The sequence below is a fragment of the Penicillium subrubescens genome (genome assembly GCF_028828155.1).
Source record: "Penicillium subrubescens strain IBT 31985 chromosome Unknown utg000009l_segment0_segment0, whole genome shotgun sequence".
NCBI classification, from domain to species: Eukaryota; Fungi; Ascomycota; class Eurotiomycetes; order Eurotiales; family Aspergillaceae; genus Penicillium; species Penicillium subrubescens.
Genome location: NW_026643159.1, coordinates 359,345 through 379,905, shown reverse-complemented (window position 1 = coordinate 379,905; position 20,561 = coordinate 359,345). Strand labels below are relative to the sequence as shown.

Here is a 20,561-nt window from a genome sequence, read left to right as displayed (position 1 = left end):
CACGTTTCAGCGAATAAAAGATGAAGGATAGCAGAGCTGGACGAGTAGCTTCGACAGCTCAAGGATAAGCGCAAGGGGCCGAGTCTATTAACGAAAGTCCAAGAAGAGCTGGTTAGACTCTACGCAGAGAGAGACGGAAAGGGCTACTAAGGAGACGTGATGGCTATACTAATGCCCGTTTCTGCCACGCAAAGTGACAAAATATGCAAAACAAACGCAAAACCAAGAGTCTAGCATAGTTACCACTCTTGTGAAACAACGACCGGAATGGAGTATCAGTCGAAAAATTTGAGGAAATACGAACCCTTGAGAACGATAATCTCTATCGCCTTTTCTAAAATAGGATTAAAGAAGATATGAGAAAGATAGAAGCGGGCTGGATCGAAATCATTTCGCGACGAGAACAGAAAACGATATTGGGCGGATTAAAAAGAAGAGTGAAGCGAATTGGGCTGGGCCATCGACCCATGCATACTTCACGAGAGCAAATATCCATTTCCATCGATTAAGTGTTTGGGATTTTGGGTATTGTTCTAAAATTTGTCTACAGAAGTACGAAGTAACTTACAAGAGAAGCCGGGAAGTGCTAATTTGGGGGGGGGGACATAAGGTTGACAGGGTTACACTATAATCTTTGATTATTCAAATTCACTAGATGTATGCAGATAACGGCCGACCAGGGTATTGCCTGAAAATAAAACTTTCAGATTACCAAACGTCCATACGATAGAGAAGATTCCAAAATGGCATGCCTGCTGGAGCCGGGCCGGCAGCCTCTACCTTCTGCTTGCTGAAAGATACCTGCTGCTGATCATGACATGAAGGGCTTGGGCTTGGAAGGAGCCAGACGACGCACCCTCCTTTGATTTCCTGCTAAAGGATGACCGTCAAGGTGGGGTGGGGCATTGAGTTGTAGGGTATATTTACAATAAATGCTGAGGTTCTGGCCGTTTTAGGTATAATACAAGCTAGCTCCTGAGACAAGGCGTTTTTGGATAAATTTCCTTTCTGTAGTTAAGGGTCTAATGAATAACTAAGTTTAAGGAAACAATCGACGAATGTGAATAGTGACCCAGGTTTCCGGAAGCTTTGTGCGATTCCGGGAGAAGACTGGAGAAGGGTTGTAAAACAATATATTGTTTCTGGGCAGGAAATGTGGAATTCCAAGTCTCCTTTACATGCTCTCTGAACGCTTCCTCGCCTGGGTAAGTCTCCCGCCAGGGGCTTCACGCTTTTCACCTCTATCCTCACCCCAGGCTCTCCTTCTCTCGTAGTATAACAGCATTTATTTCCATGAACACGGTTCTTTCATCCAAACCTCCATAGCGGTATTATGGGTCCTGTCAGCCCACCACAACAATCACAGTGATGTTGACTCGTCGGTCATTGAAAACTCTCTTTCAACGGAAGTGTGTTATCTTACGGAAAAGCAGTCTAATCGTTAGTTTTGATACATCATTGGACTAGCAATTTCATTTCAACTCCTCGGAATTCAAGTATGGCTGTTGTACCACGCCGCCTCAGGAACCGTAGCCTCAGGAACCGTAGGGATCACACCTTGGGCCTAGTGAAAAATTCGATCAAGAACACGGCCAAGTAGTACCAAAATTCGGCTAAGTTGTGAACTGCTTGATGCAAACGTTGAAATTTTGGGTCTATGTCATCCGTTTCTACGGTCGTTAGACATACGCTGGCTTCTCCCGTAGCGAGAGGGTCGATATTTTCCTGGTTTGACGAATTATGCAGGGGAGTCTTCCGAATTTTGTCAACGTCTGCACTCGGACATGAATAAGCCTTCTTACCTCAGATATCACGTTGCTGCTCTGTGCCGGAGACAACTGGGTTTCCGCGGAGGAGGTCAATGGCTGCTTAGTCCTTAGCCGCGCCATTACGCAAATAAGAGGTCGGAGTTTTACGTATTTTCGAGATAGAGCTGCGAACAGCAGGGACATATAAGTAGCAATTCAAAGCTTGATTCCCGTTTATTTTCAAACACCTTTTTTTGATGCGACTAATAGTGTCCATGTTGCCATGTATGCCCGCTACGATAGGATGCAGTTTTAGTCTCTATTTTTATCGTACCTGTATTTGGACAAAGGCAATCGATTTATTGAATTCAAATTTATTTTCGCTCGATTCTTCTGGGCAGCCAGGGATACCTGGCAGCGCCAAATAGTGAGAATATGGAAAGGTCGCTCCTAAGCGAACTTGAAGTATTGTAGAGTCATTTGAAAAAGCAATGATCACTTCCTTGGAGACATGGAACCTAATCTTCTGTGTTGTCATAACTTTAGTATTGATCTTCTTCCAATACGAACCTCTATTACTACATGAAGGTTTAACGACCTAGTTGATGTCAGAAATAAATGTCCTTGATAACGCAGCTTAAATTGACCGATTCTTCGCCTCAAGTTTGTTCATCATCAACGGCTCAGGATACTGTAGCAGAAATGGAAACGTATGTCTCCTGTGCCATTCTAGATTAACAAAGTGTGACAGACATCGCTCATAATGTCCCCGAAACGTCGAGCTTGGCAGAACGTGCCATCAACAACATCAATGTCCCTCTTGGATCTGTGCCGAGTAAGGAATTGAACTAATAAGTTAGTATGTAAGGATGTGGCATTGAAGACAAGTCTAATCATAGTATATGAAGGAAGCTTTTTTTACGAGGGCTCTCTGCTCACAAGCTAATGGCTATATATTCACTCTAAACGCTACTTGACCAGTCTAGGATTAGACCATGGATCTACACCTATTGTACAGGTACAACCATGTCCCCGGCAGCAATTGTTCTTCTGTGGCCATTGTCTCCCTTCGGTGATTGGATCGTATAGTTCTCATATGTAATGTGGCCAGTAAATTGACGTACGCCCACACTGACAGATGGTTTGTTGGCTTCGAGCAATTCATGATCAACTGGCCCGACTTTTCGCGCAGAGTCAAATTGAACCTTACTAGGCCCAATGCGGATAGTCGGCCAGTGGCACTGACGAAAAGGGTACTTTTCGTTCGTTGAACGCGTTGGCTGCTCACCCACCATGATATTCGCTTGTTTCTCATCACAGTCCAAAGATGTTTGATTTAGATACTCATTCTCTACTTCGGAAAACCTGGTTACAGATTCACACTGCAGAGAAGTTCCGAGTACTTTGGGCGTGGTTTTTTCGACGGAGCACACGGAAGAGCAACATCTATCAGACTTGGCACAAGAGAAGCATGACCAGGATGCCTTTGGTCTGAAGACCCTCCGTAGTCGACTTCGGTAGGTCCCACTTGGAGGAGATGGGGGCAGAGTTTCAGTCGTGCGCTGCGAGCAGATTATGGCGAGGGTGCAAGGTTCACCCAAGACCTTCGAGAAGAACGTCTTGACGGGACTAATATCATATTTCTGCACCCACAGTATATCCTTGTGCCGCCTGACAGATTCGGTGCTTGGTCTGCACCGTTGGTTGGGCTGTGCAACAGGAAGCGGAATCTTGACATTAAATTGATTCGGTCCAGTCCACTTAAAACATGAAAGGTGAAGAACGCGATGATGGAGCTGAACAGTCGGACGAATTTCTAACATGCGAGGATGCTTATGGCTCTCCAGGATCTCATTTGTGGCGTCATGTATTAGACACCATGTGTGATTCCAAGCCAACCCATTTTCGTGGATTTCCCATCGTTTGCCCATGGGAATACTGTAACCACCACAGCCCAAAATGGGGAAAACTGTCAGGGCTTCAACGAAAAGTTGAGCAGCGAATGGTTTAACGCTTGGTTGAGGAGGAAGCAAGTGAGTAGTGTCTGGTCCTTCCTCCACGTAGGTATCGTGAAGGAAGGAAACCAGGACAGTAATGTCGTTGAGACTGGTCATTGCACCCAAGCTGATACGGAGGGCGCCGGTCGGTCGACCTACTAGCACATCATGGTCATCACCGCAACAACCAGGGGTTGCTGCATAAAATCGCTGACGGCCAGTACGGGTGCACATTAAAGACGACGCTGTTCCATTCAGGTTGCAGGCTGAGTCCACATACAGCTGAATATCCCTTGTCGCTGCCAGTTCTTTGACATCCGCGCTGGGAATCCCGATCCCTCGGCTGTTACTCAACTTCAAAGCAATGACTGGGCCTTGTAATCTTGGATTTCCATATTCAGACCGGTATATTTGACATAGCTTGGTTCCGTTGAAGTGTCGCAATACAGAGAGCCGATCGTAGGCTTCCCCAGCTAGCCACGAGGTATGGGCTGAGATATTGGCCATCGAACCGTATAAACGCTCATGAGTGCCAAAAGCGGTGCCCAGAGCGATGATTTTAGAATGAGAAAGCGTCCCGTCTTCAAAACGCTCTCGAATTGAGGCTGTTCTTTTCGCGTACCATTTGTCGCCAGAAGCTTTCACCATGTTGATCGAACCATAGCCGAACGCCTTACGTCCATCCAGGGCATACACAGTATCTTTTCGAACAAGCAATGCACCCAAATCAGGAAATCCAAATATTTTGGCGAGACTGAGAGCCACAAAATCGGGGGCTGTTTTGCTCACATCAAGAGGAGCTGTGGATACAAAGCATTCAGCATCCAGTAGGCTGAATACGTTCCTTGCTCCTTTGCCACCTGTGTTACGGATTGCATCACACCAATGAAGCGGAAGACGACGGCCAGTCAGATCAGACTGTGCTGGAAATGCAAAAAGCCTGGGCCTGCTAGACGATGCGGTACAACTTTCCACGATCCAATTTGCCACATCTCCATCAACAAGGCAGCAATAACCCGCCGTGGCAAGTTTTCGTAGGCCTACAAGCCTGGTATGGGAGTCAATGTGATATCCATACTGAAATCCATAGGACCAAACGTCTCGAAAGAATTCGGCGACTAGCTTGACGGCGCTGGTGGCGTTTGCGACAAATACAAGGTCATAATTATCGGGATCAGCATTGAAAAACGCGAGCGCACGGAGTCGAATATCGTCTATTAGAATCTTGGACCGCTTGGCAGAAGGAGACGTGAAATGCGGGTGGCCATATAATTTAGGCATGCTGTCGTGAGTGTTTGTAACCATAGAAGCGGCATGGGGTGTTGTTCCAGCATGATCAAGATAAACGCTTCCTGTACCGTAGCAGACCCATTGTCAGTTAGGACAGAATTTTAGGGGAATGATGATACGCACTTTGCATGTCGGGGAATTCTCTCTCACGAAGGCCCTCAATATTGCGGCAGTAATTATCCACACATCCGCACCCTGTAGGATTTTCGACGGAGTTGGTCTTCATCGGCATGTCTGTATAAATGTGGAATTGTGTGGAATCTTTTGCAGGGTTCACTGTTGTTCTGAGACAGGGTGGGCTTTTGACTGGGTTGAACTACAGTTTGCGAGCACAGCACAACAAATCGCTCCTTAAGTAGTCCCGGGGGATATATCATTGAGCACATCCGAGCGAGACACGTGTAACTTTCCTGACCTGATGCGACCTTCTGGCTTTAGCCAGAAACCTGACATTCTCGCTGCTGGCCGCTGCCTGGCTGAAAGCTTCAACGCATGCACTTCACTTGATAAACCGATAGAAAGACAACTAAACAAACTTCCCAATTGTTCTCAATCAAATTCTGCTATATTTGAGAATACCCCCATAAAAGTGTAGCACGAAACGATAATTTTCTTCAGATCAGCCTATGGTAACATCCGTGAAAACGTTCTACGGTCTATGCACGGTTTCGAAATTGTCACTATCTAACAAGCAACCGATGTCTTAAATGTCAGAATGCCTCGTGAGTATAAATTCCATTCCTTCCTCTATAATTGAGCCGATTTTTCGGCCATGCCAACTCCTTTGATGGCATAGCGTTTACCATCTCCGGAAATGAACGACATCTGCTCCCATTGGTGTGGCTCTGGTAGAGCTGACCACCCATCCATCACCAGCTGCACAGCCGTGTTTGTATGTAGAGACTTGCTTTCGAGCTTATCTTTGGTCGCCCACCAGAAGGCTTGATACTCCATAGGGCTCAGTTTAATATCCTTCAAGCCGTCGTTGCCAACAACCAGGCTGCAGATGAATATCATTTTCAGGTCGTGGTTCATCCAAAGCATCTATGCACCGGGAAACATGTACCGGCCGACATAAGAGTCGAAACTCTCGACCTCGAGACCAGTTTCCTCTCGTACTTCGCGCTGCAATGCATTGACCAGTATACCCCGCCAGCTGGTAACTCCCACTTTCCTCTTAGTCCTGGCCAACGCTTAATCTGCGATAGGAGGATTTACGATTCGGATCCAAAGATCCGGACAATAGCAAGCGATGGCGTCATGCGCTGCGGACTTGTCGCGTTGGCGAAGATGTGGAGGAAGGTTGAGAGCGATACATTATTCTCTTGAAGATGTTCAAGAACCAGGCACGTTGAATACTGGACCCGAAGATGATGAAAGTGGTAACCGTAAGTATACATTGCAGTAAGTGCGAGGCACTTGAGGTTATCCCCAGCTCCACCGAGCCATGCCTTAGAAAAAATCCGAAGAATAGATTGCCATAACAAACTTTGCTAAAAGAACAGGAATAAAGTTCATGACGGATATAGTGTCCGGGATATAGGGAGAGAAGAGGTTGGAATACGAAATAGGGAGGGTGATTCGAAGGGAACCAATTGTTTTGTGAGAGACACGGGGTCTCGGGGCATGGTTGAAAGCAAGGGCTGTGTACCGCAGGCATTCGTAACATGATGTGGTTGCAGGTGACCCACTCTCGTGGCTTGGAAGCTGTTCAAGGGCAGTCGGCCGTTCCATTCTATTTCCTGCACAAAGTACCGATTCAGAAGACAGGGCGGCTTTGGTGGGCAGCATAGAAAGGTCAGACTATCATGCATTGCCATCGTCAATCAATCTCGGTGGCCCAACCTCTTATGAAAGGAAAATACAAGGTGACCACCATATAAGCCGAAACGGGTGGCGTCATTCCCAATCAGAAAGACGAGGGCGAACATTTGTTGAAGGATGACTGCTATCGACTTCCAGTTCTTGGATCTGGAGACGACGAATAACCGAACCATCATGATGCTATTCAATTTGATTTATGTCCAATTGATTACCAACGTCATGATCATTCAAGAGTGGCTGCTCGATTTGTGATCTTATTATGTCGTCCCTAATTACGCGTCACTCAATGAGGTGGGAGACTAGTGAATGCACTTCGTTCTATTATGGCCCCCACTCTCGCTTGTGGTAGCTTTATATACCGCAGCTTCCACCACCAATCTGGTTTCATGCAGCTCAATTCATTCGTTCAGACAGTCCTGCCAATTGGAAGATCGTACTCCGCGTATAAGTCAGATACTGAAGTCTTGTCCTTTCTCCTTGTGTCCCCGCTGACTAAGTCTCTATAGGCATGAACTCCATCCAGGGGTCCCTCATGCACCGCAAAGGCCTCATGCACCGCAAAGGCAAAATTAGTGCAACATTTTCCATCGAGGGCTACTGTTACTCTTTTAAGGGTAGCATATCAGAGGAATTACCTGACTTCGACCAGGAAGTTGAGCTTTCCTACAATGATGACAAGCATCTGAAGGGCAGAGGGGAAATTTTGGGAAAGATTGACGCCAAAGCCGTTTCCATCACCCTCCCCAACAAAGTCGTTATATGGGGAGATCCTCCGATCGCTGTTGATGGGGATTTTGAGATTTCTGGGACAGGTTCATGGCTCGAATTTTAGCGCCATGCGGGAATCGCCTTTTTGAAGTGCGCTCTTTGCCATCAAAGATTGCCTTTTTGTATTGGCTTTACGCAATAAATTACTCTCTATTGTTTGCTGAGCCTCTACCCATTGTTCCCGTCATACCCTATAGACCGTTGAGGTGTCTTATTCAAAATGACACCACTCTTTGAGAGCTTCACTGGTAGGGTCAATAAATTCAGTGTGAAACATTTTCCAAGCCTCGCGTGCCCACAGAGATTGATATACAATTAAGCATGTGATATGGAAGGTGAAGAGGTGTCAAGTGATCTGTCGGACTTGCAAGATGTATGGATGACCATATGACTAGTAATCTAAATCAACCATCTAGTTCTGAACCACATATACAACCGAAACTGCCTGAAAAGGTTCTCGCGATTAGAAACACGTCAAATATGCAAGCATTTGTTACACATTGACGACTGCATTGCATACGGCATTAGCACAGCATGACTATCACTAAAGTCTCGCCGTTTAATCGAGCCTGAACCCATGCAATTGCGGCACAATGTGTGAAACTTAGTTGTCATTAGGACCGCAACGCTGGTGTTAGAGTATTATATTGCGCTTGATGATCCATTCGTCGCCACCTTACGACGTCTTGACTGCTGATGATCCTGGCTGTAAAGGCTTTTTCTGGAACACGTATTCAAATTGAGGCTCTGTTTTGTCCAAGTCGGTTCGATAGTAGAAACTTGTATCTCAGAGCAGCTCACTGACCGATCTAATTCCAACGCTATGAATTGTACGCTAGTACACCCTAGCACCGTATACTGTATGGTGACCATGGGCCGATAATGCTTGAAAATGATGTGTCTAGGGCGCATGTGGCGTGATTCCGGATGATGGGACACATTGTCTGATATGGAGATAGAACACTTGTGGGTACATTGGCAAACATCCTATTTGAACATGTTGCGTAATTGTTTGGCAACAAGGAAGTATAAAAGCACGCTCAGTAGCCCATTTCCACGGACACTGGACATTCATATTACTCTGATCATCCTACAACATGAGCGATAACTTGGCTTTAAAGCATGCTTTTGACATTGAAGTTCGTGCAAATATGATGCCATTAAAGGAGCGGCTGCTGATTCGTTAATGATGGTGCAGGTGCAGGTGGACAAGTACTCTGAGGGAGAAACAGACCTAGATCAGCAAACGAAAAATCTGAATTTTGTGAGTGCTTGTCAATCCTAACAATTACAATACAATGCCACGTCTAACGACCGATCGGTAAGACAATCGTCGGGGGAAGCATCACCCCGGAAGAGACGTTCACGCCGCGCATTAAATCGACCTCAATCACAGGGATTGACGAGGCTACGTTGAGTTACAAGGAGAAGATCTTGCACTTAAAGGTCACTGCTGAAGCACTGTAAGTCAGAGATGGGACGGTTGCTGGTTTCAATTTGTCCAAGCAATACTGATGTTTCAAATCTAGCATTGATCATGAGATGGCGTCTGGTCATGAGACAGGATTTAGGTCTAAGGTACGGCGCAAAAGGGTTCAAGACACGAAAGTGGTCCTACTGCTAAGATATTCCCTAGGTGCAACTCACGTGGTATGGCGATGTGAAGCTCGGGAAGGATGAGGACAGCATTCTTTATGGAAACTTCACGGGTGAAACGCAATTGGGAAATCCAAGTAAGTTTGCTCCAATTGTATTAAAAATACCCCAAGAATCTAATGAGAGAATACCTGTCTAGTTGCGTGTTTTCGCCTCGATGTAAGTCTCTGAAGGGGGCAGTGTTTACTAAAGAGTACAGCACTAACCTTGAGTAGGGTAAAAGCGAAGAATTTGCTGGACTTAAAAACCGGACTTTTATTGGTCAAGGCAAATTTAAATGCAATGGGAACGGGCTGCGCATATTCTACCATGTGAGCGAAGTCACTCAGAAGGGCGGCCGTACGGAATTGGAAATCATGGAATGCTTGAGAAATGAGGAATTTAGATTTCCACTCATTCAATAACCAAGAGTTGAAACGGCGGAGACAGAGCCATCTATTATGAGATAAATTTTTTGACAATATTCGAAATTGATGACTCCATTTCCAATACAGTAGCTACAAGAGTAACTGAACTCGTTTTGTTATGCCCCTTGTAGAGATCGTTTCCAATCGGTTCTACATGGTCAATCCTGATTGACTTACAACCAAATACATTATCTCCGACCCATTTAGGGGCCAGGCCGGACGCCACTCTTTTCAAAACGATGCGCTCACGCTTTTGCGTAGTACATAACATACTCCAACCTGAAACATCGAGTTCTCTGTAACCTGTGGTTCACTAATGCTTGCACCATGATCGTTGCCCCATAGTTTGAGATCCCGTTTTCTCCTTGAGAGAGGAAATACTGATCACAACTCAGGCCGTACGCGCCGTTTGCTTCATCATCTTGTTCGGAAGTTCGAAAGCAGTAAATATGGGCAGCGCGCTAGAACAAAGACAACCGTAAAGGGGCTTACAAGTCGAAGCAACAAGACGTACATTGCGGTCTTTAGGGGCAATGGGAAAACTACATACGGATGGCCCTCAATGGCCTAGTAGGTCCCATCATTTGAGGACATATAAGTGGCGCAATGATATCTACCATGAGTTACAGAATATAATGCGAAATTCGGGGCGAAAATGTTCCCTTTGAATAAATCCATCATGAGTACAAGCTGCGTACAATCTGACGCGGAGAAAGACTCAGAGGCGAAACTTGCATATCTTTCGTCGAGCATCTATTCCGTAGCCAAGTCCAGGTGTTGACGCCGGCTTTATTATCGCCGTGGTTTCTAGGAAAGCAATGGATGTGACTGTATTCGTACTACCGATAATTGTGTAGCTTACCCTGCTCTCGTGCAGAATCATGCGGGAACATAGACAAAAAATAACCAGAATGTGTCTGCTTGTCCTGAGGCGAAAATCTAGAGATGAAAAGAATGGTCTGAAGCAGTATCTGGCCGCAAATGGTGGGAGTGGACGGACCGCGTAACACCGGGCCGCTCGCTGTAATAACTCTGGGTCGATTGCCTCGTCGAAGAATCTGGTCGAAGGAGGCTCAACACATTGCCGCGTATCAGATATTGCTAATCATCTGAGGGAATAGTTAACTGGGCTGAACCGATGTACTGTGATGAATTCACAGTCGGTAGTACGACTGGGAGCTCATCTCAGGGCCAAATTCAAGTTTTGGGCTCATTCTCGATGCTAGCAGCACCTTTGCGGCCTCTACTCTGACCTCGCCAGTTTCGATCCGACCAAATCGGTAGCCCCCACTCTCTCCAACAATCGAAGCCTCGGTTGTGAAAGCAACAGCAACAGTCTACCCCAACGCCATCTTAAATTGCCTCAGCGATGCTACGGCGAATGCCAGAGATTACCGCGAGAAACTCGAGGCCGAGGATGGTATCTCTGCAGAACAGCTTCGAGACTGAAACGCCGGGCTGGAAAAATCCTTTAGCAATCTTTGGTGCGGCTACAGTTTCTTTTCGAAGGGAGCTCTTTGGATAAACAATAATGGTGTGCGCGAAGAAAGCAAGCTGGAAAGAGATTTTTCCGTCGATTGTGAAGATTCTCTCTCCCTCTTTTTTAACCATATCGCGCTCAGTAGTCCTAGCTCGTAACAGGCACCACAAGTGTCTGACAATTTGACTTCTGATTTGTGACCAAGCCCAGTATGCAATATTAACACTCCTCTCCATCAGTCCAACCCAGTGTAACCCGTTATTTGCATTGAGTAATTTTGCCTTGCCTGATGGCACGGCTAAGTTCAATTGAAGATTTCTTGTTCTCTCTATGCTGGGCTCTCACTATACCGAGATGCTCCAGAATACTCCGTTGCTTCAGTAATCCCAGAAAGTCCCTGAAAAGAAATTGTCAAATCCTTCATCAACCATCGCTCTTGAAATATTTGCGTTGTACCTTTTAGTCTTTGTGGAATTCGCGACGGATGTGTATTTGAGATCTTCGTCTGAAACCCGCGAGTTGACGGCACATCGTGTGGTACTGAGTCCAAGCCACTGCGACCCTGCAGGGTCGGGCTGAAATGACCATAATCTTGGTCAGTTCTGAATACTGGCCAAATATGATCGTGATACAACAGGAGACTCTGTACTCACAATGAGTCTGATCGTTGATGATGGGTGTTGGGAATGGTCCATTGTGACTTCATGCGACCCGCGTGCCCATGGGAAGAGATAGGAAGGATGTAAACTTAGAGCGCGTCAGGCCGATTTATATCTGCTGCAGATTCATCCATGTAACTGAAATCTCATCATCAACTTGACATTATTGCCAAATGATTCAACCTTGGGTTCTTCCGGGGATTAAGAGTGAAAAGCGCCGTTGTTTTCACTATAGCTAGTTTCCCTTTACTCGTCGTTACTGGAAGTATAGTTATACTGTCCAGAGGATTCCAGAACAATAGTGCCCATGGAGAACCTAAGACATACTGGTGACTGAGATGGCCTTTCACTAAACAGCCAGATTACCTGTAGGATTTATACATTCTGTAAATAGATGTGGTCACCACGTTGCGTACCTCAGAGCGACGTTCTTATTGTTGAGTTCCATGGATATTCTTACCAGAATGAGGTATTGTCCCTGATAATTTTGACTAAACCAACAGTTCAATTGTTCTCCCATCCAACATTCAAAATATATTTGACCAATGAAGTGATATATGAGGATTCTAGTCTTTTGTCTCAGCACTAATTGATCGTGAAACCAAAATTTGCCGTCAAAGGCCACCCTGTATCGTTATCCAGTTTTTCCAGGGTGTTCTGAAAAGAATAAATCATTTTGCTGAAGCTTTGCCCGTTGAACACCCCATGGAGTCGAGCCTTCATTGTCTAAAAAGGATTGGAAAATTTGATCATGTACAGCATTTATTGATCTATCACGTTTGGTCTCTCCAAACAAGCTAAAGAATACTGATCAAGGAGAAATGGCTTGGTAGACTTCGACTTTTTGGACAAAGACTCATTGTCAAAAGGTTTAGTGGATCACCTAGGCCTCTTGACCAGCCGAAAACTCCTGTGAAAGCCCTTTAATGGCCGCTCCAGCCCAGGTACGCATGAGGTTTGAGAATTCGCCCATGTCTATGGCAGCCGCTGATGGAGGTATCTTCCAAAAGGAGCTCCAGTCTACTGATAATATAGCAAGTACCAGTATGCAGACGGATCCAATACGGGTTGCCCATGAGAGTGGCTCAGAGAAATAGAATTTATCACGCTTCTGAAGCTGCCCATCCCCCGTGGGTATCTTTGATCCGAAGGTGTTCTGAAGAGGCAGTTCCCATTTTCCTTCACTAGCGGAGTTGTCTTTCATAGACGCTAATTCTCGGGATCTTTTGTCCTTCAAAATCGTCAAAAGCGCCTGAATATTTCTAGCAACGGCCTGAAGATTCACAATAGCTTTGTCAAGATCGTCGGTAAAGCACTGTCCATGCCCTTTCTTTCTTCGTAAATCTGACTGGGGGATTTGAGATGGCACCGATGGTGCAATATTTGACTCTACGCCTGAGCCGTTGCTACTGCGGGTAATTGCCATTGCGAAACGATTGCTGTAAAGCCTCTGGTTGTCTTCTTTGCTGTCTTCTGAGGATAATTGCCATTTTATGGGGTGGCTCTCGAATGGCAATTTGGAAGAAAGTGGGAAATTTTAGGACCCATTCGAAGCTAAATCTGGACCTGTTCCTTTTTGACGCCCACTGCATAGTGAAGGCAGCCAGGCACCCTGCTTATTCAATCTAGGCGAAAAAAAGAAGTTCATTTCGATTCTTTCACTCTCAGTCAAACAACTCCGATCGAAGGGCGAGTCCAATCAAGTATTTTTACAAGATGAGCCTTATTGTTCCACAACTTCCTATTTTAGTGGAAAGCAGGCTCAGCCTTCCCTTTCCTCTCTCCTTGGATATCATCTATTTTCAATGTCACTAAAGTCATAAACTGTAATTGAGAATAGAGGATTACGTTGCGGGGATAAGCTTGTTCACACGCGGCCAGGATCCGATTGAATAGCATCGTCTGAATAACGATGGATTTCGCTGATCAGCAGCACCAGAAAGCGTAAATCGTGTATAATTGACATAGAGTAGCCGTTACAGATACTTTTTTTACTGAGCTATTCTGGTTTATATTTGAATCACTGTTGGCTAAGCAAATTCCCCCCCCAAATACTGAGAGCACTCACACCGTGCCTGCCATCCTTGCTTGTGACTTGTATGCAGCAGCCTTTCTCTTCAACGGTGTTAGGATAAAGCACAGCATATTTCCGTCTAAAGCGAATGCGCTATTTACGCAAATGCTAGGTGCTGTAGTTTCGTACTATTTGTTCCCGGCTGGTACACATCTGTCAAAGACGAATTAAAAATGATGAAATATTTTGGCAATCAAACGTCGGAGGGATGGAGACCCTATTCTCCGTCACAGGGACCTGTTAGTTCACTTCTTCAGCGACGATGATGCAATAGTCCGCTGAAAAGCAGTCCCTGGCTGTATTTAAACCGAGCAGGAACCGTAGATTCTGTCTAAAGACTTATCAACTTCCCATGAAGGAATTTGAACCACTCTTTTTTCATCTGCAACCCACATCCTTCGATCAAAATGACTCAGAAATTTCCTCCGGCTATGCCAACATCCAGAAGGATCACGGTAACAGGGTATGCATGTATGAACTCGATTTATTTTCTGCAGAGTCTGACCTAACGGTAGGACCGCCGAAGAAATCCGACCTGTAGTTCAGGGCCGGTCTACGCAGGTTCCAAATGCCGAGTCAAATCTTATGCCGTATAGGCCAACAAATACTCCAGAAAGATCTTTGCCGGCCCTGCGAGACATACTTCGAGACATACTGGGGGACTGGATACCCACAAAAAGCCAGACGAATGGGGCCTGGATACGAGGCCGTTTAGCGCAGCCTCCCAATCCACGATGGAGGTACCAATGAATAGCCGGGAGTCAATTTTGGGAAGCAAGGCCGCGTCGACCGCAAACTACCTCTCGTGGGCAAGTTATAGCGGATAGTCTAATCCTCACTCATGGGAATGGGGAACTATGAACAGGGTGGTCATGATTTCCTCTGGGGGATAGGTGTGAAGAATGCTTAGGAAAAAGGGTTTTGCATTTGAAGCTACTTTCACGTGGTTATCAGTCGAAGTGATTCTAGATATGCGAAAACATAGCAAGGCCAATTTGGAGCCTGTCATCAGCGCAATTAGAACCGAACAGATATAAGTATTTTCCGGCACAATGTGCCATATAAAGGTCTCTGGAAACCTGCGTCCACCGTATTTCACGAGCCACGTAAGAGGTCAAAATATACGTGTATAATACTAGTCGGGCGGACACACTCTGATCCACCGAATTCAAATATGGCTTCTCGGCTCGGAACTGTTAATGGAAATCGCACTTGAATATGATGGTATCTAAAATTGCTGCATAGTATATCGAGTGCTATTACAGAGAAGAGAGAAGGGGGGCCGAGTAGTCAGACGCGAAGTATAAGAAGTTGGAAGAAAAGCAGGGGCTTTGTTTTACTGCCTTCTCCGTAAACAAAATAATCTTGATATGGATTCAAATAAGAGATCTCATTCACCCGAATCCTCAGTTTGTCACAAAAAGGTCCGACTCTCGGAAACTACGTCAAATCCTAACCTGAACGTTCAACCAGCTCACCAGGATCCAGACATCGTCAACATTCCAGGCGAAACAGTGTGCACGTCATCAATCCAACAACAAAGCAGTCAGAGCAGTGCGGCGACTTGCTCCTTCAAATTGTGTTCTAGCAGTGATAATTCCAGTCTCCACACTTTTCACGGTTTAAAGAACTACAATTTGGAAGATATATATGACCAATATACTTCCCTACAACCAGATAATTGCCGGGGGCCTCACTTGTGTACTGATGGTGAGGAAGGCAGGGATGATAGTCGCAGTGAATGCTATATGCCGGGAAGCAAAATCTACGACGGCACCCAGGCTTCCCGACCACGGCGGTCCCTTCAGGATGGGAAACTGGCACTTGGAGTGAAACTGAACATATTTACGAATGCAAGTTGTCTAGTGAAACTAAATGGCCGGGCACCAGTGGCTTCTCGGGTGCCAGAGATGCTATGTCTTTTGTACACATTGCGTGAAATTGCACTCAGAGTTCAAGATGAACTAGACATTGAAAGATACCTAAATATTGCTGAAAACCTTGAGCTACTCATAGCACATATACGGGAGATATCGACTGCAAGGACACCGCCCGCGTTTGGTGAAAACAGCTGCTTTTCAAATGACTGTCTTCTATTTTGGTATTTTTGTCAGACAACCTATCGGAAAAACAAGAATGCATATGGCTTACTGAGCTTCTATCAGAGCCTCTATCAATATCTTGAAGAATATACCAAGACTCTCAAACCGGGTACTTATTCTCAGGCAAAGGAGGGTGCCAAACACCTGTACGATGAGTTGTCTATACTCATAGATGAGCCAAGTCTTTCAACTTCTCAATAGCTGTTGACTGCTGTTATGTTTCAAATGGCAAACTGACTTTACACCGATATTAGTTGCAATTGCAGATCAGATTTACGGTATATATAGCCGTAGGGCCAGTTACACCGTTTGCTTCGCACGCGAACTGCCCCATAACGTAATCTGTGCTGCACGGTATTCACATAGGCTGCACGGCTTGACCCTATGCAGCTCCATTTTGGGAGTGGAAACATACGGATTCGTTTTTTGTCACCTCCTCCACGGGGTTAAACCGGTCGGACGAATATCTTCATTTTCGGATAGGCAACGCAACTCCAAATTAGGCCGGATGGGACATTCTGCCTGCCCTAAGTTCTTTGATCGTGATGTCTTAGTCGCAGACAGATCTAGCGCCATTGAAAGGGGCGAAGTGTTATCTGAGTTAGTGCGGGAAGAATTTTCAGCAGCTTTCTCATTTGGAGAATGGGAATCTGAATAGCTAGTCCAAGAGATTGGAGAAGACGTTTCAGATGGCCAGGAAAGATGATCGTCGTCCCGAGCCCGAGAGAAATAGGGGTTAACCTCTTCTGAACTTATCATGGGGGATGTCCCACACCGTTGGGACAAGCCATTGTGATTACCACTACCAGAGTATCTCTCAATACAGTTTGACCCGCAGAGAGTCGTTATATCTTCCTCATTCGTTGATAGAGCAACAGGCTGGTCCGAGAAAAACTTCTAAGTGTTGCTGACCTAGTATCAATAGAGTGGTCCATTTTAGACGTTTTCAGCCACAGAGTGTCAAATTTTGCGTGCCATATTTGGCCAATGTTTGAATGGGTGGGAACAAGGGTCTGAATATCGAATTTTGAGGGGCTCAACTATTCACTCAGTTTCCTCCTTGGAGGCGAAGAGCCATATTCACTTCACAAGGAACATATATGTGATGTAACTAGATATAAGGCGGCGTGCCGAAAGTAGAAAATATAACTACTAAGGTTGCTGAATGTGGGATTGCACGTGATAAGACGTCCTGCATATATAGTTTACCATAAGGTGAAAAGCATTTTGTCAAATTTTAATTCCTTCTTGCGGATGCATAATTACGACCTTGATCTAAATTTGCAGCTACCGGGCGGAGGTGAAGAGAATAAGTGGCTAGATAAGCATGGACAATATATTGTATGTGCTTTGTTCTGTGCTGCATTCCTGCCTGTTATGTTTCCTCTTCTGAGAGAATTTGACAGGTCTCTTGTGCCTCGGGCTTTTGTTGCAATCTCCCTGTTCACGGCAACACTGCCTACGGTCGTACTTTGTGCTCAGCGCATTCAAGAACACAGCGGTATGAGTGCACAGATGCTGCGTCAAGTGTGTTTTTCATTCCTTGTCTTGGCAACTGTAGAACTTTTTGTTGGAATGCTGTGCTCATACTATGTGGCTCCTCCAGGCGACCCACAGACAGGGGTCATTTACATTTTATGTGGATGTTACGTATTTTCGAGTGTTATCTATTTCTTGATCTCGCTAGAAGACTGAAAGTTATGAAAAATACGTTCCCGCGTAGATCCTAGCCCTTCTTTACTTGTCATTTGCGGTGCGTAAGGCTCGTCGGTGACGACGATGCTCTCAAAACATGCTTGATGTAGGATATTTGTCGTAGGTTCAGCTTCTGTGCTTATATCGGACAAATTCGCACGTTGAAAGGCTCTTCCATAATTAAAACATATAGAAGTGATCCGCTACAGTGGTATATCCAACGCTGTGGTTGTATAGTAGACTTCAAGAATTGCATTGTGCTACATAAGGACAGCGTTTTTGGTCGAGCCTGTGACACGTCTACCTCCGCTTGCCATGGTTCCCCTTACAGAGCGCTCCCTTCCTATTTTGATCCTAAGATATGTCAACAGAGTGACAAGCCTATCACGAGAGTTGAAAAGATCCATACGGTGATGGCCACTTATAATAGCCTAACTAGAGCATCCAGTATGGGATGACAGCGCAGCGACTGATACTCTTTGGATGCTAGACAATGAAATGTCGTGAGCCTATACCTGTCAGTGATGCGTCAAGTTCATTTACCGGCCACTGCGCCTTGTCGCATCACAGTAAATATCAGGCGGAGCAAAAATGCCCCCACGAGGCCGACGCATATTTGGTATACTTGGTACAGTATACTATTGCCATTGAATTGTTAAAAAATTCCGTAACGTGGATATCGCCGTCGTCAATTAGGGTAGCAATTGTATTAGATCAAAGGATTTTAGCCAGAGAAAGGGCAAGTCCAATGTATTTGTGTGTTGGAAGGTTCTCCACGTTCATTCGAGCTTGCTTGGTAGTGGTTGCACTGTGAAACGTGCTGGTAAGAATAACCTAATGTATCTGTTACAATGATATCTTGGACAAATAGTCTCGAGGTTTCAATGAATGCGATTTTATAACCTGATTTTGGTAAAGTAAGTTAACCCAGTAAATGCGATACTGAATACGGGATAATAGGTATTGGAAGCAGCGCTCCTGTGGCCCCACCACAATAATAAGATGTTTCGCTCAGCAGCATCCGAAAATGGAAATCTGCTGTTAGGACACAAGAAAGATCATCAACTCGCGGCTAGGCTTTGTCTCAATACTCGAGATCATATATGGAAATATTTGAACAACTTTGATGAGACTGTCCAGGCGACAGGACATCCAAATCTAGGCAGGGCGTCAGTGAGCCATCAGCATATCCACGACACAGTAATTTCTCATCTCATCCCGGCCATTGCAATTATAGGAGCTACATGCGTGTGGAGCTTTCAACCTCCAGCCCGGCAAAACGATCCCTCCCAAACAAAAGCTTTCCATTTTTGACTAACAAAAGTGGGCATTGCATTTGATATAGATCCAATATCCTGAGCTGAGTGGGTGGGTAGGGTCAATCCTACATCCTGCGAATTCATTATGAGAACATCAATACAAGAAATGGAGGCACAAATCCAGCATCTACGTGCTCAGATATATATCATGCACAACACAGCTGCACTGTTGAATTCTCAAGTTGAGCACCTGAAAGGCATAGAAAGATTTTGGGTTAGAATGCGGGATCTCTCCTCTCGTATCAGCAGAACAAAGTATGTTCACGCGGGAACAAAGTGATGAGTCAACCGATGGTACAAGGACGCCTCTAATTGACTTAAATTGGATTAAAAACTTTGCGCTCTGTCGATTACAGCTGACTTCAGAATAACGCACAACGGTAGGCCCCAATCGAAAATACCTGTTGTCGATGGGACACTGACGAGCCTTGTAATATGGGAGATTCATGAGCCGTGATTCGACGAGAATGTGCTTTTGTGTTTTCTCGGACAATTCGTATTGAGATATAAAAGGCTAGAAAAATGGGGACGGATCGCGTTTGACGATCTTGATTACAACCTCCATACGTTCAATTAATTTAAAGGGAGTAGCGAGCGACAGAGACAATCAGATTTGATGTAAAGATAAACGGGAATGTCGCAAGTTAGACTGAAATTCGGTTGTTCATTTGCAACCTCGGTCGAGATCCAGGCTTACGCAGTTTAACCTACCATACGAACTCTTACCTGGTACTGCTCATTATTTCCTATGTGCTAGAGATATAAATTGAATTCATATCTTTATCGCTCTAACGTGCGATGCCATGTCAGTAAGGATTGGTATCGCCGTGGACTGCATTAAGGGAACAAATTAACAGCGAGAAATTCATGGAGCAAGGATGGGGGCATTGGAGGTTCTTTAAAAATAAATGGGCCGTTGGTATTAGTTACAAAGCTTAGAAAGCACGGAATGGATTAACTACTGCTGGCAGAACCTGTTGCCAATCCTACCTTGAGAGCTCATGCCGGACAAGCTGCGCTATTCGCATGCAGTACAAGCCGGGAAATTAACAGTCATGAATCCACAATTTGTAATTTGCAACTCAGGAGATACGGAGATTTGTGTCCATAATAGAATTTGAACGGACGAGGATCGTTCAACCCAGGATTACATTCCCAATCCAGCGCATCCTAACACCAAATATTTAAAAATCAATGCCGTCCTCAACCCCGCCCGAGAATGGCCCCAGAAACCCACCACGGACCTTGAATGGCCTTCTGGCATGCACAAGCGGCCATATCGTGTTCATACATTCCATGAAACCCAGCAAGCTGCTGAAGGAGTCTTATCATTTCCTGCCGCTGTGGATCAGCGGAAGACGCGCCGCTCGCTACGTGATATTTCGTCCTCGGCGTATCGAAAGTACTTGGACGAGGAAGTTATGTTCATCACGTATTACCGGCAATATCTCTCCCTTGACTGGGATGAGGTGCTACATTGTTTTAATCAACGATTTTCAAGTCGACGTCGACCAGGTTTGAAAGAAATTCAGTGTGTTTTTT

The 20,561-nt window shown here is 45.4% G+C and overlaps 6 protein-coding genes across 6 annotated transcripts; 2 read left to right on the top strand and 4 right to left on the bottom strand.

Moving 5' to 3' along the window:
* Window positions 1-1,492: 1,492 nt before the first annotated feature.
* On the bottom strand, window positions 1,493-1,889 carry N7473_011197 (uncharacterized protein; the record flags this gene model as incomplete). Its single annotated transcript, XM_057157136.1, has 3 exons — window positions 1,493-1,564; window positions 1,690-1,752; window positions 1,803-1,889. The coding sequence occupies 3 exons, from the start codon at window positions 1,887-1,889 to the stop codon at window positions 1,493-1,495; spliced, it is 222 nt and encodes a 73-aa protein (XP_057004258.1).
* An 866-nt stretch (window positions 1,890-2,755) lies between these two features.
* On the bottom strand, window positions 2,756-5,267 carry N7473_011196 (uncharacterized protein; the record flags this gene model as incomplete). The annotated part of the gene is made up of 2 exons (XM_057157135.1): window positions 2,756-5,097; window positions 5,159-5,267. 2 exons carry the CDS (start codon window positions 5,265-5,267, stop codon window positions 2,756-2,758), a joined length of 2,451 nt encoding a protein of 816 aa, XP_057004257.1.
* Window positions 5,268-5,782: 515 nt separating this feature from the next.
* N7473_011195 (uncharacterized protein) lies at window positions 5,783-6,052 on the bottom strand (the record flags this gene model as incomplete). The annotated part of the gene is made up of 1 exon (XM_057157134.1): window positions 5,783-6,052. The coding sequence occupies one exon, from the start codon at window positions 6,050-6,052 to the stop codon at window positions 5,783-5,785; it is 270 nt and encodes an 89-aa protein (XP_057004256.1).
* Window positions 6,053-7,367: 1,315 nt separating this feature from the next.
* Window positions 7,368-7,691, top strand: N7473_011194 (uncharacterized protein; the record flags this gene model as incomplete). The annotated part of the gene is made up of 1 exon (XM_057157133.1): window positions 7,368-7,691. One exon carries the CDS (start codon window positions 7,368-7,370, stop codon window positions 7,689-7,691), a length of 324 nt encoding a protein of 107 aa, XP_057004255.1.
* Window positions 7,692-8,724: 1,033 nt separating this feature from the next.
* N7473_011193 (uncharacterized protein) lies at window positions 8,725-9,687 on the top strand (the record flags this gene model as incomplete). The annotated part of the gene is made up of 7 exons (XM_057157132.1): window positions 8,725-8,766; window positions 8,826-8,891; window positions 8,954-9,090; window positions 9,157-9,205; window positions 9,264-9,360; window positions 9,423-9,442; window positions 9,499-9,687. 7 exons carry the CDS (start codon window positions 8,725-8,727, stop codon window positions 9,685-9,687), a joined length of 600 nt encoding a protein of 199 aa, XP_057004254.1.
* Window positions 9,688-11,428: 1,741 nt separating this feature from the next.
* On the bottom strand, window positions 11,429-11,865 carry N7473_011192 (uncharacterized protein; the record flags this gene model as incomplete). The annotated part of the gene is made up of 3 exons (XM_057157131.1): window positions 11,429-11,567; window positions 11,627-11,745; window positions 11,824-11,865. The coding sequence occupies 3 exons, from the start codon at window positions 11,863-11,865 to the stop codon at window positions 11,429-11,431; spliced, it is 300 nt and encodes a 99-aa protein (XP_057004253.1).
* Between the last annotated feature and the right edge of the window lie 8,696 nt (window positions 11,866-20,561).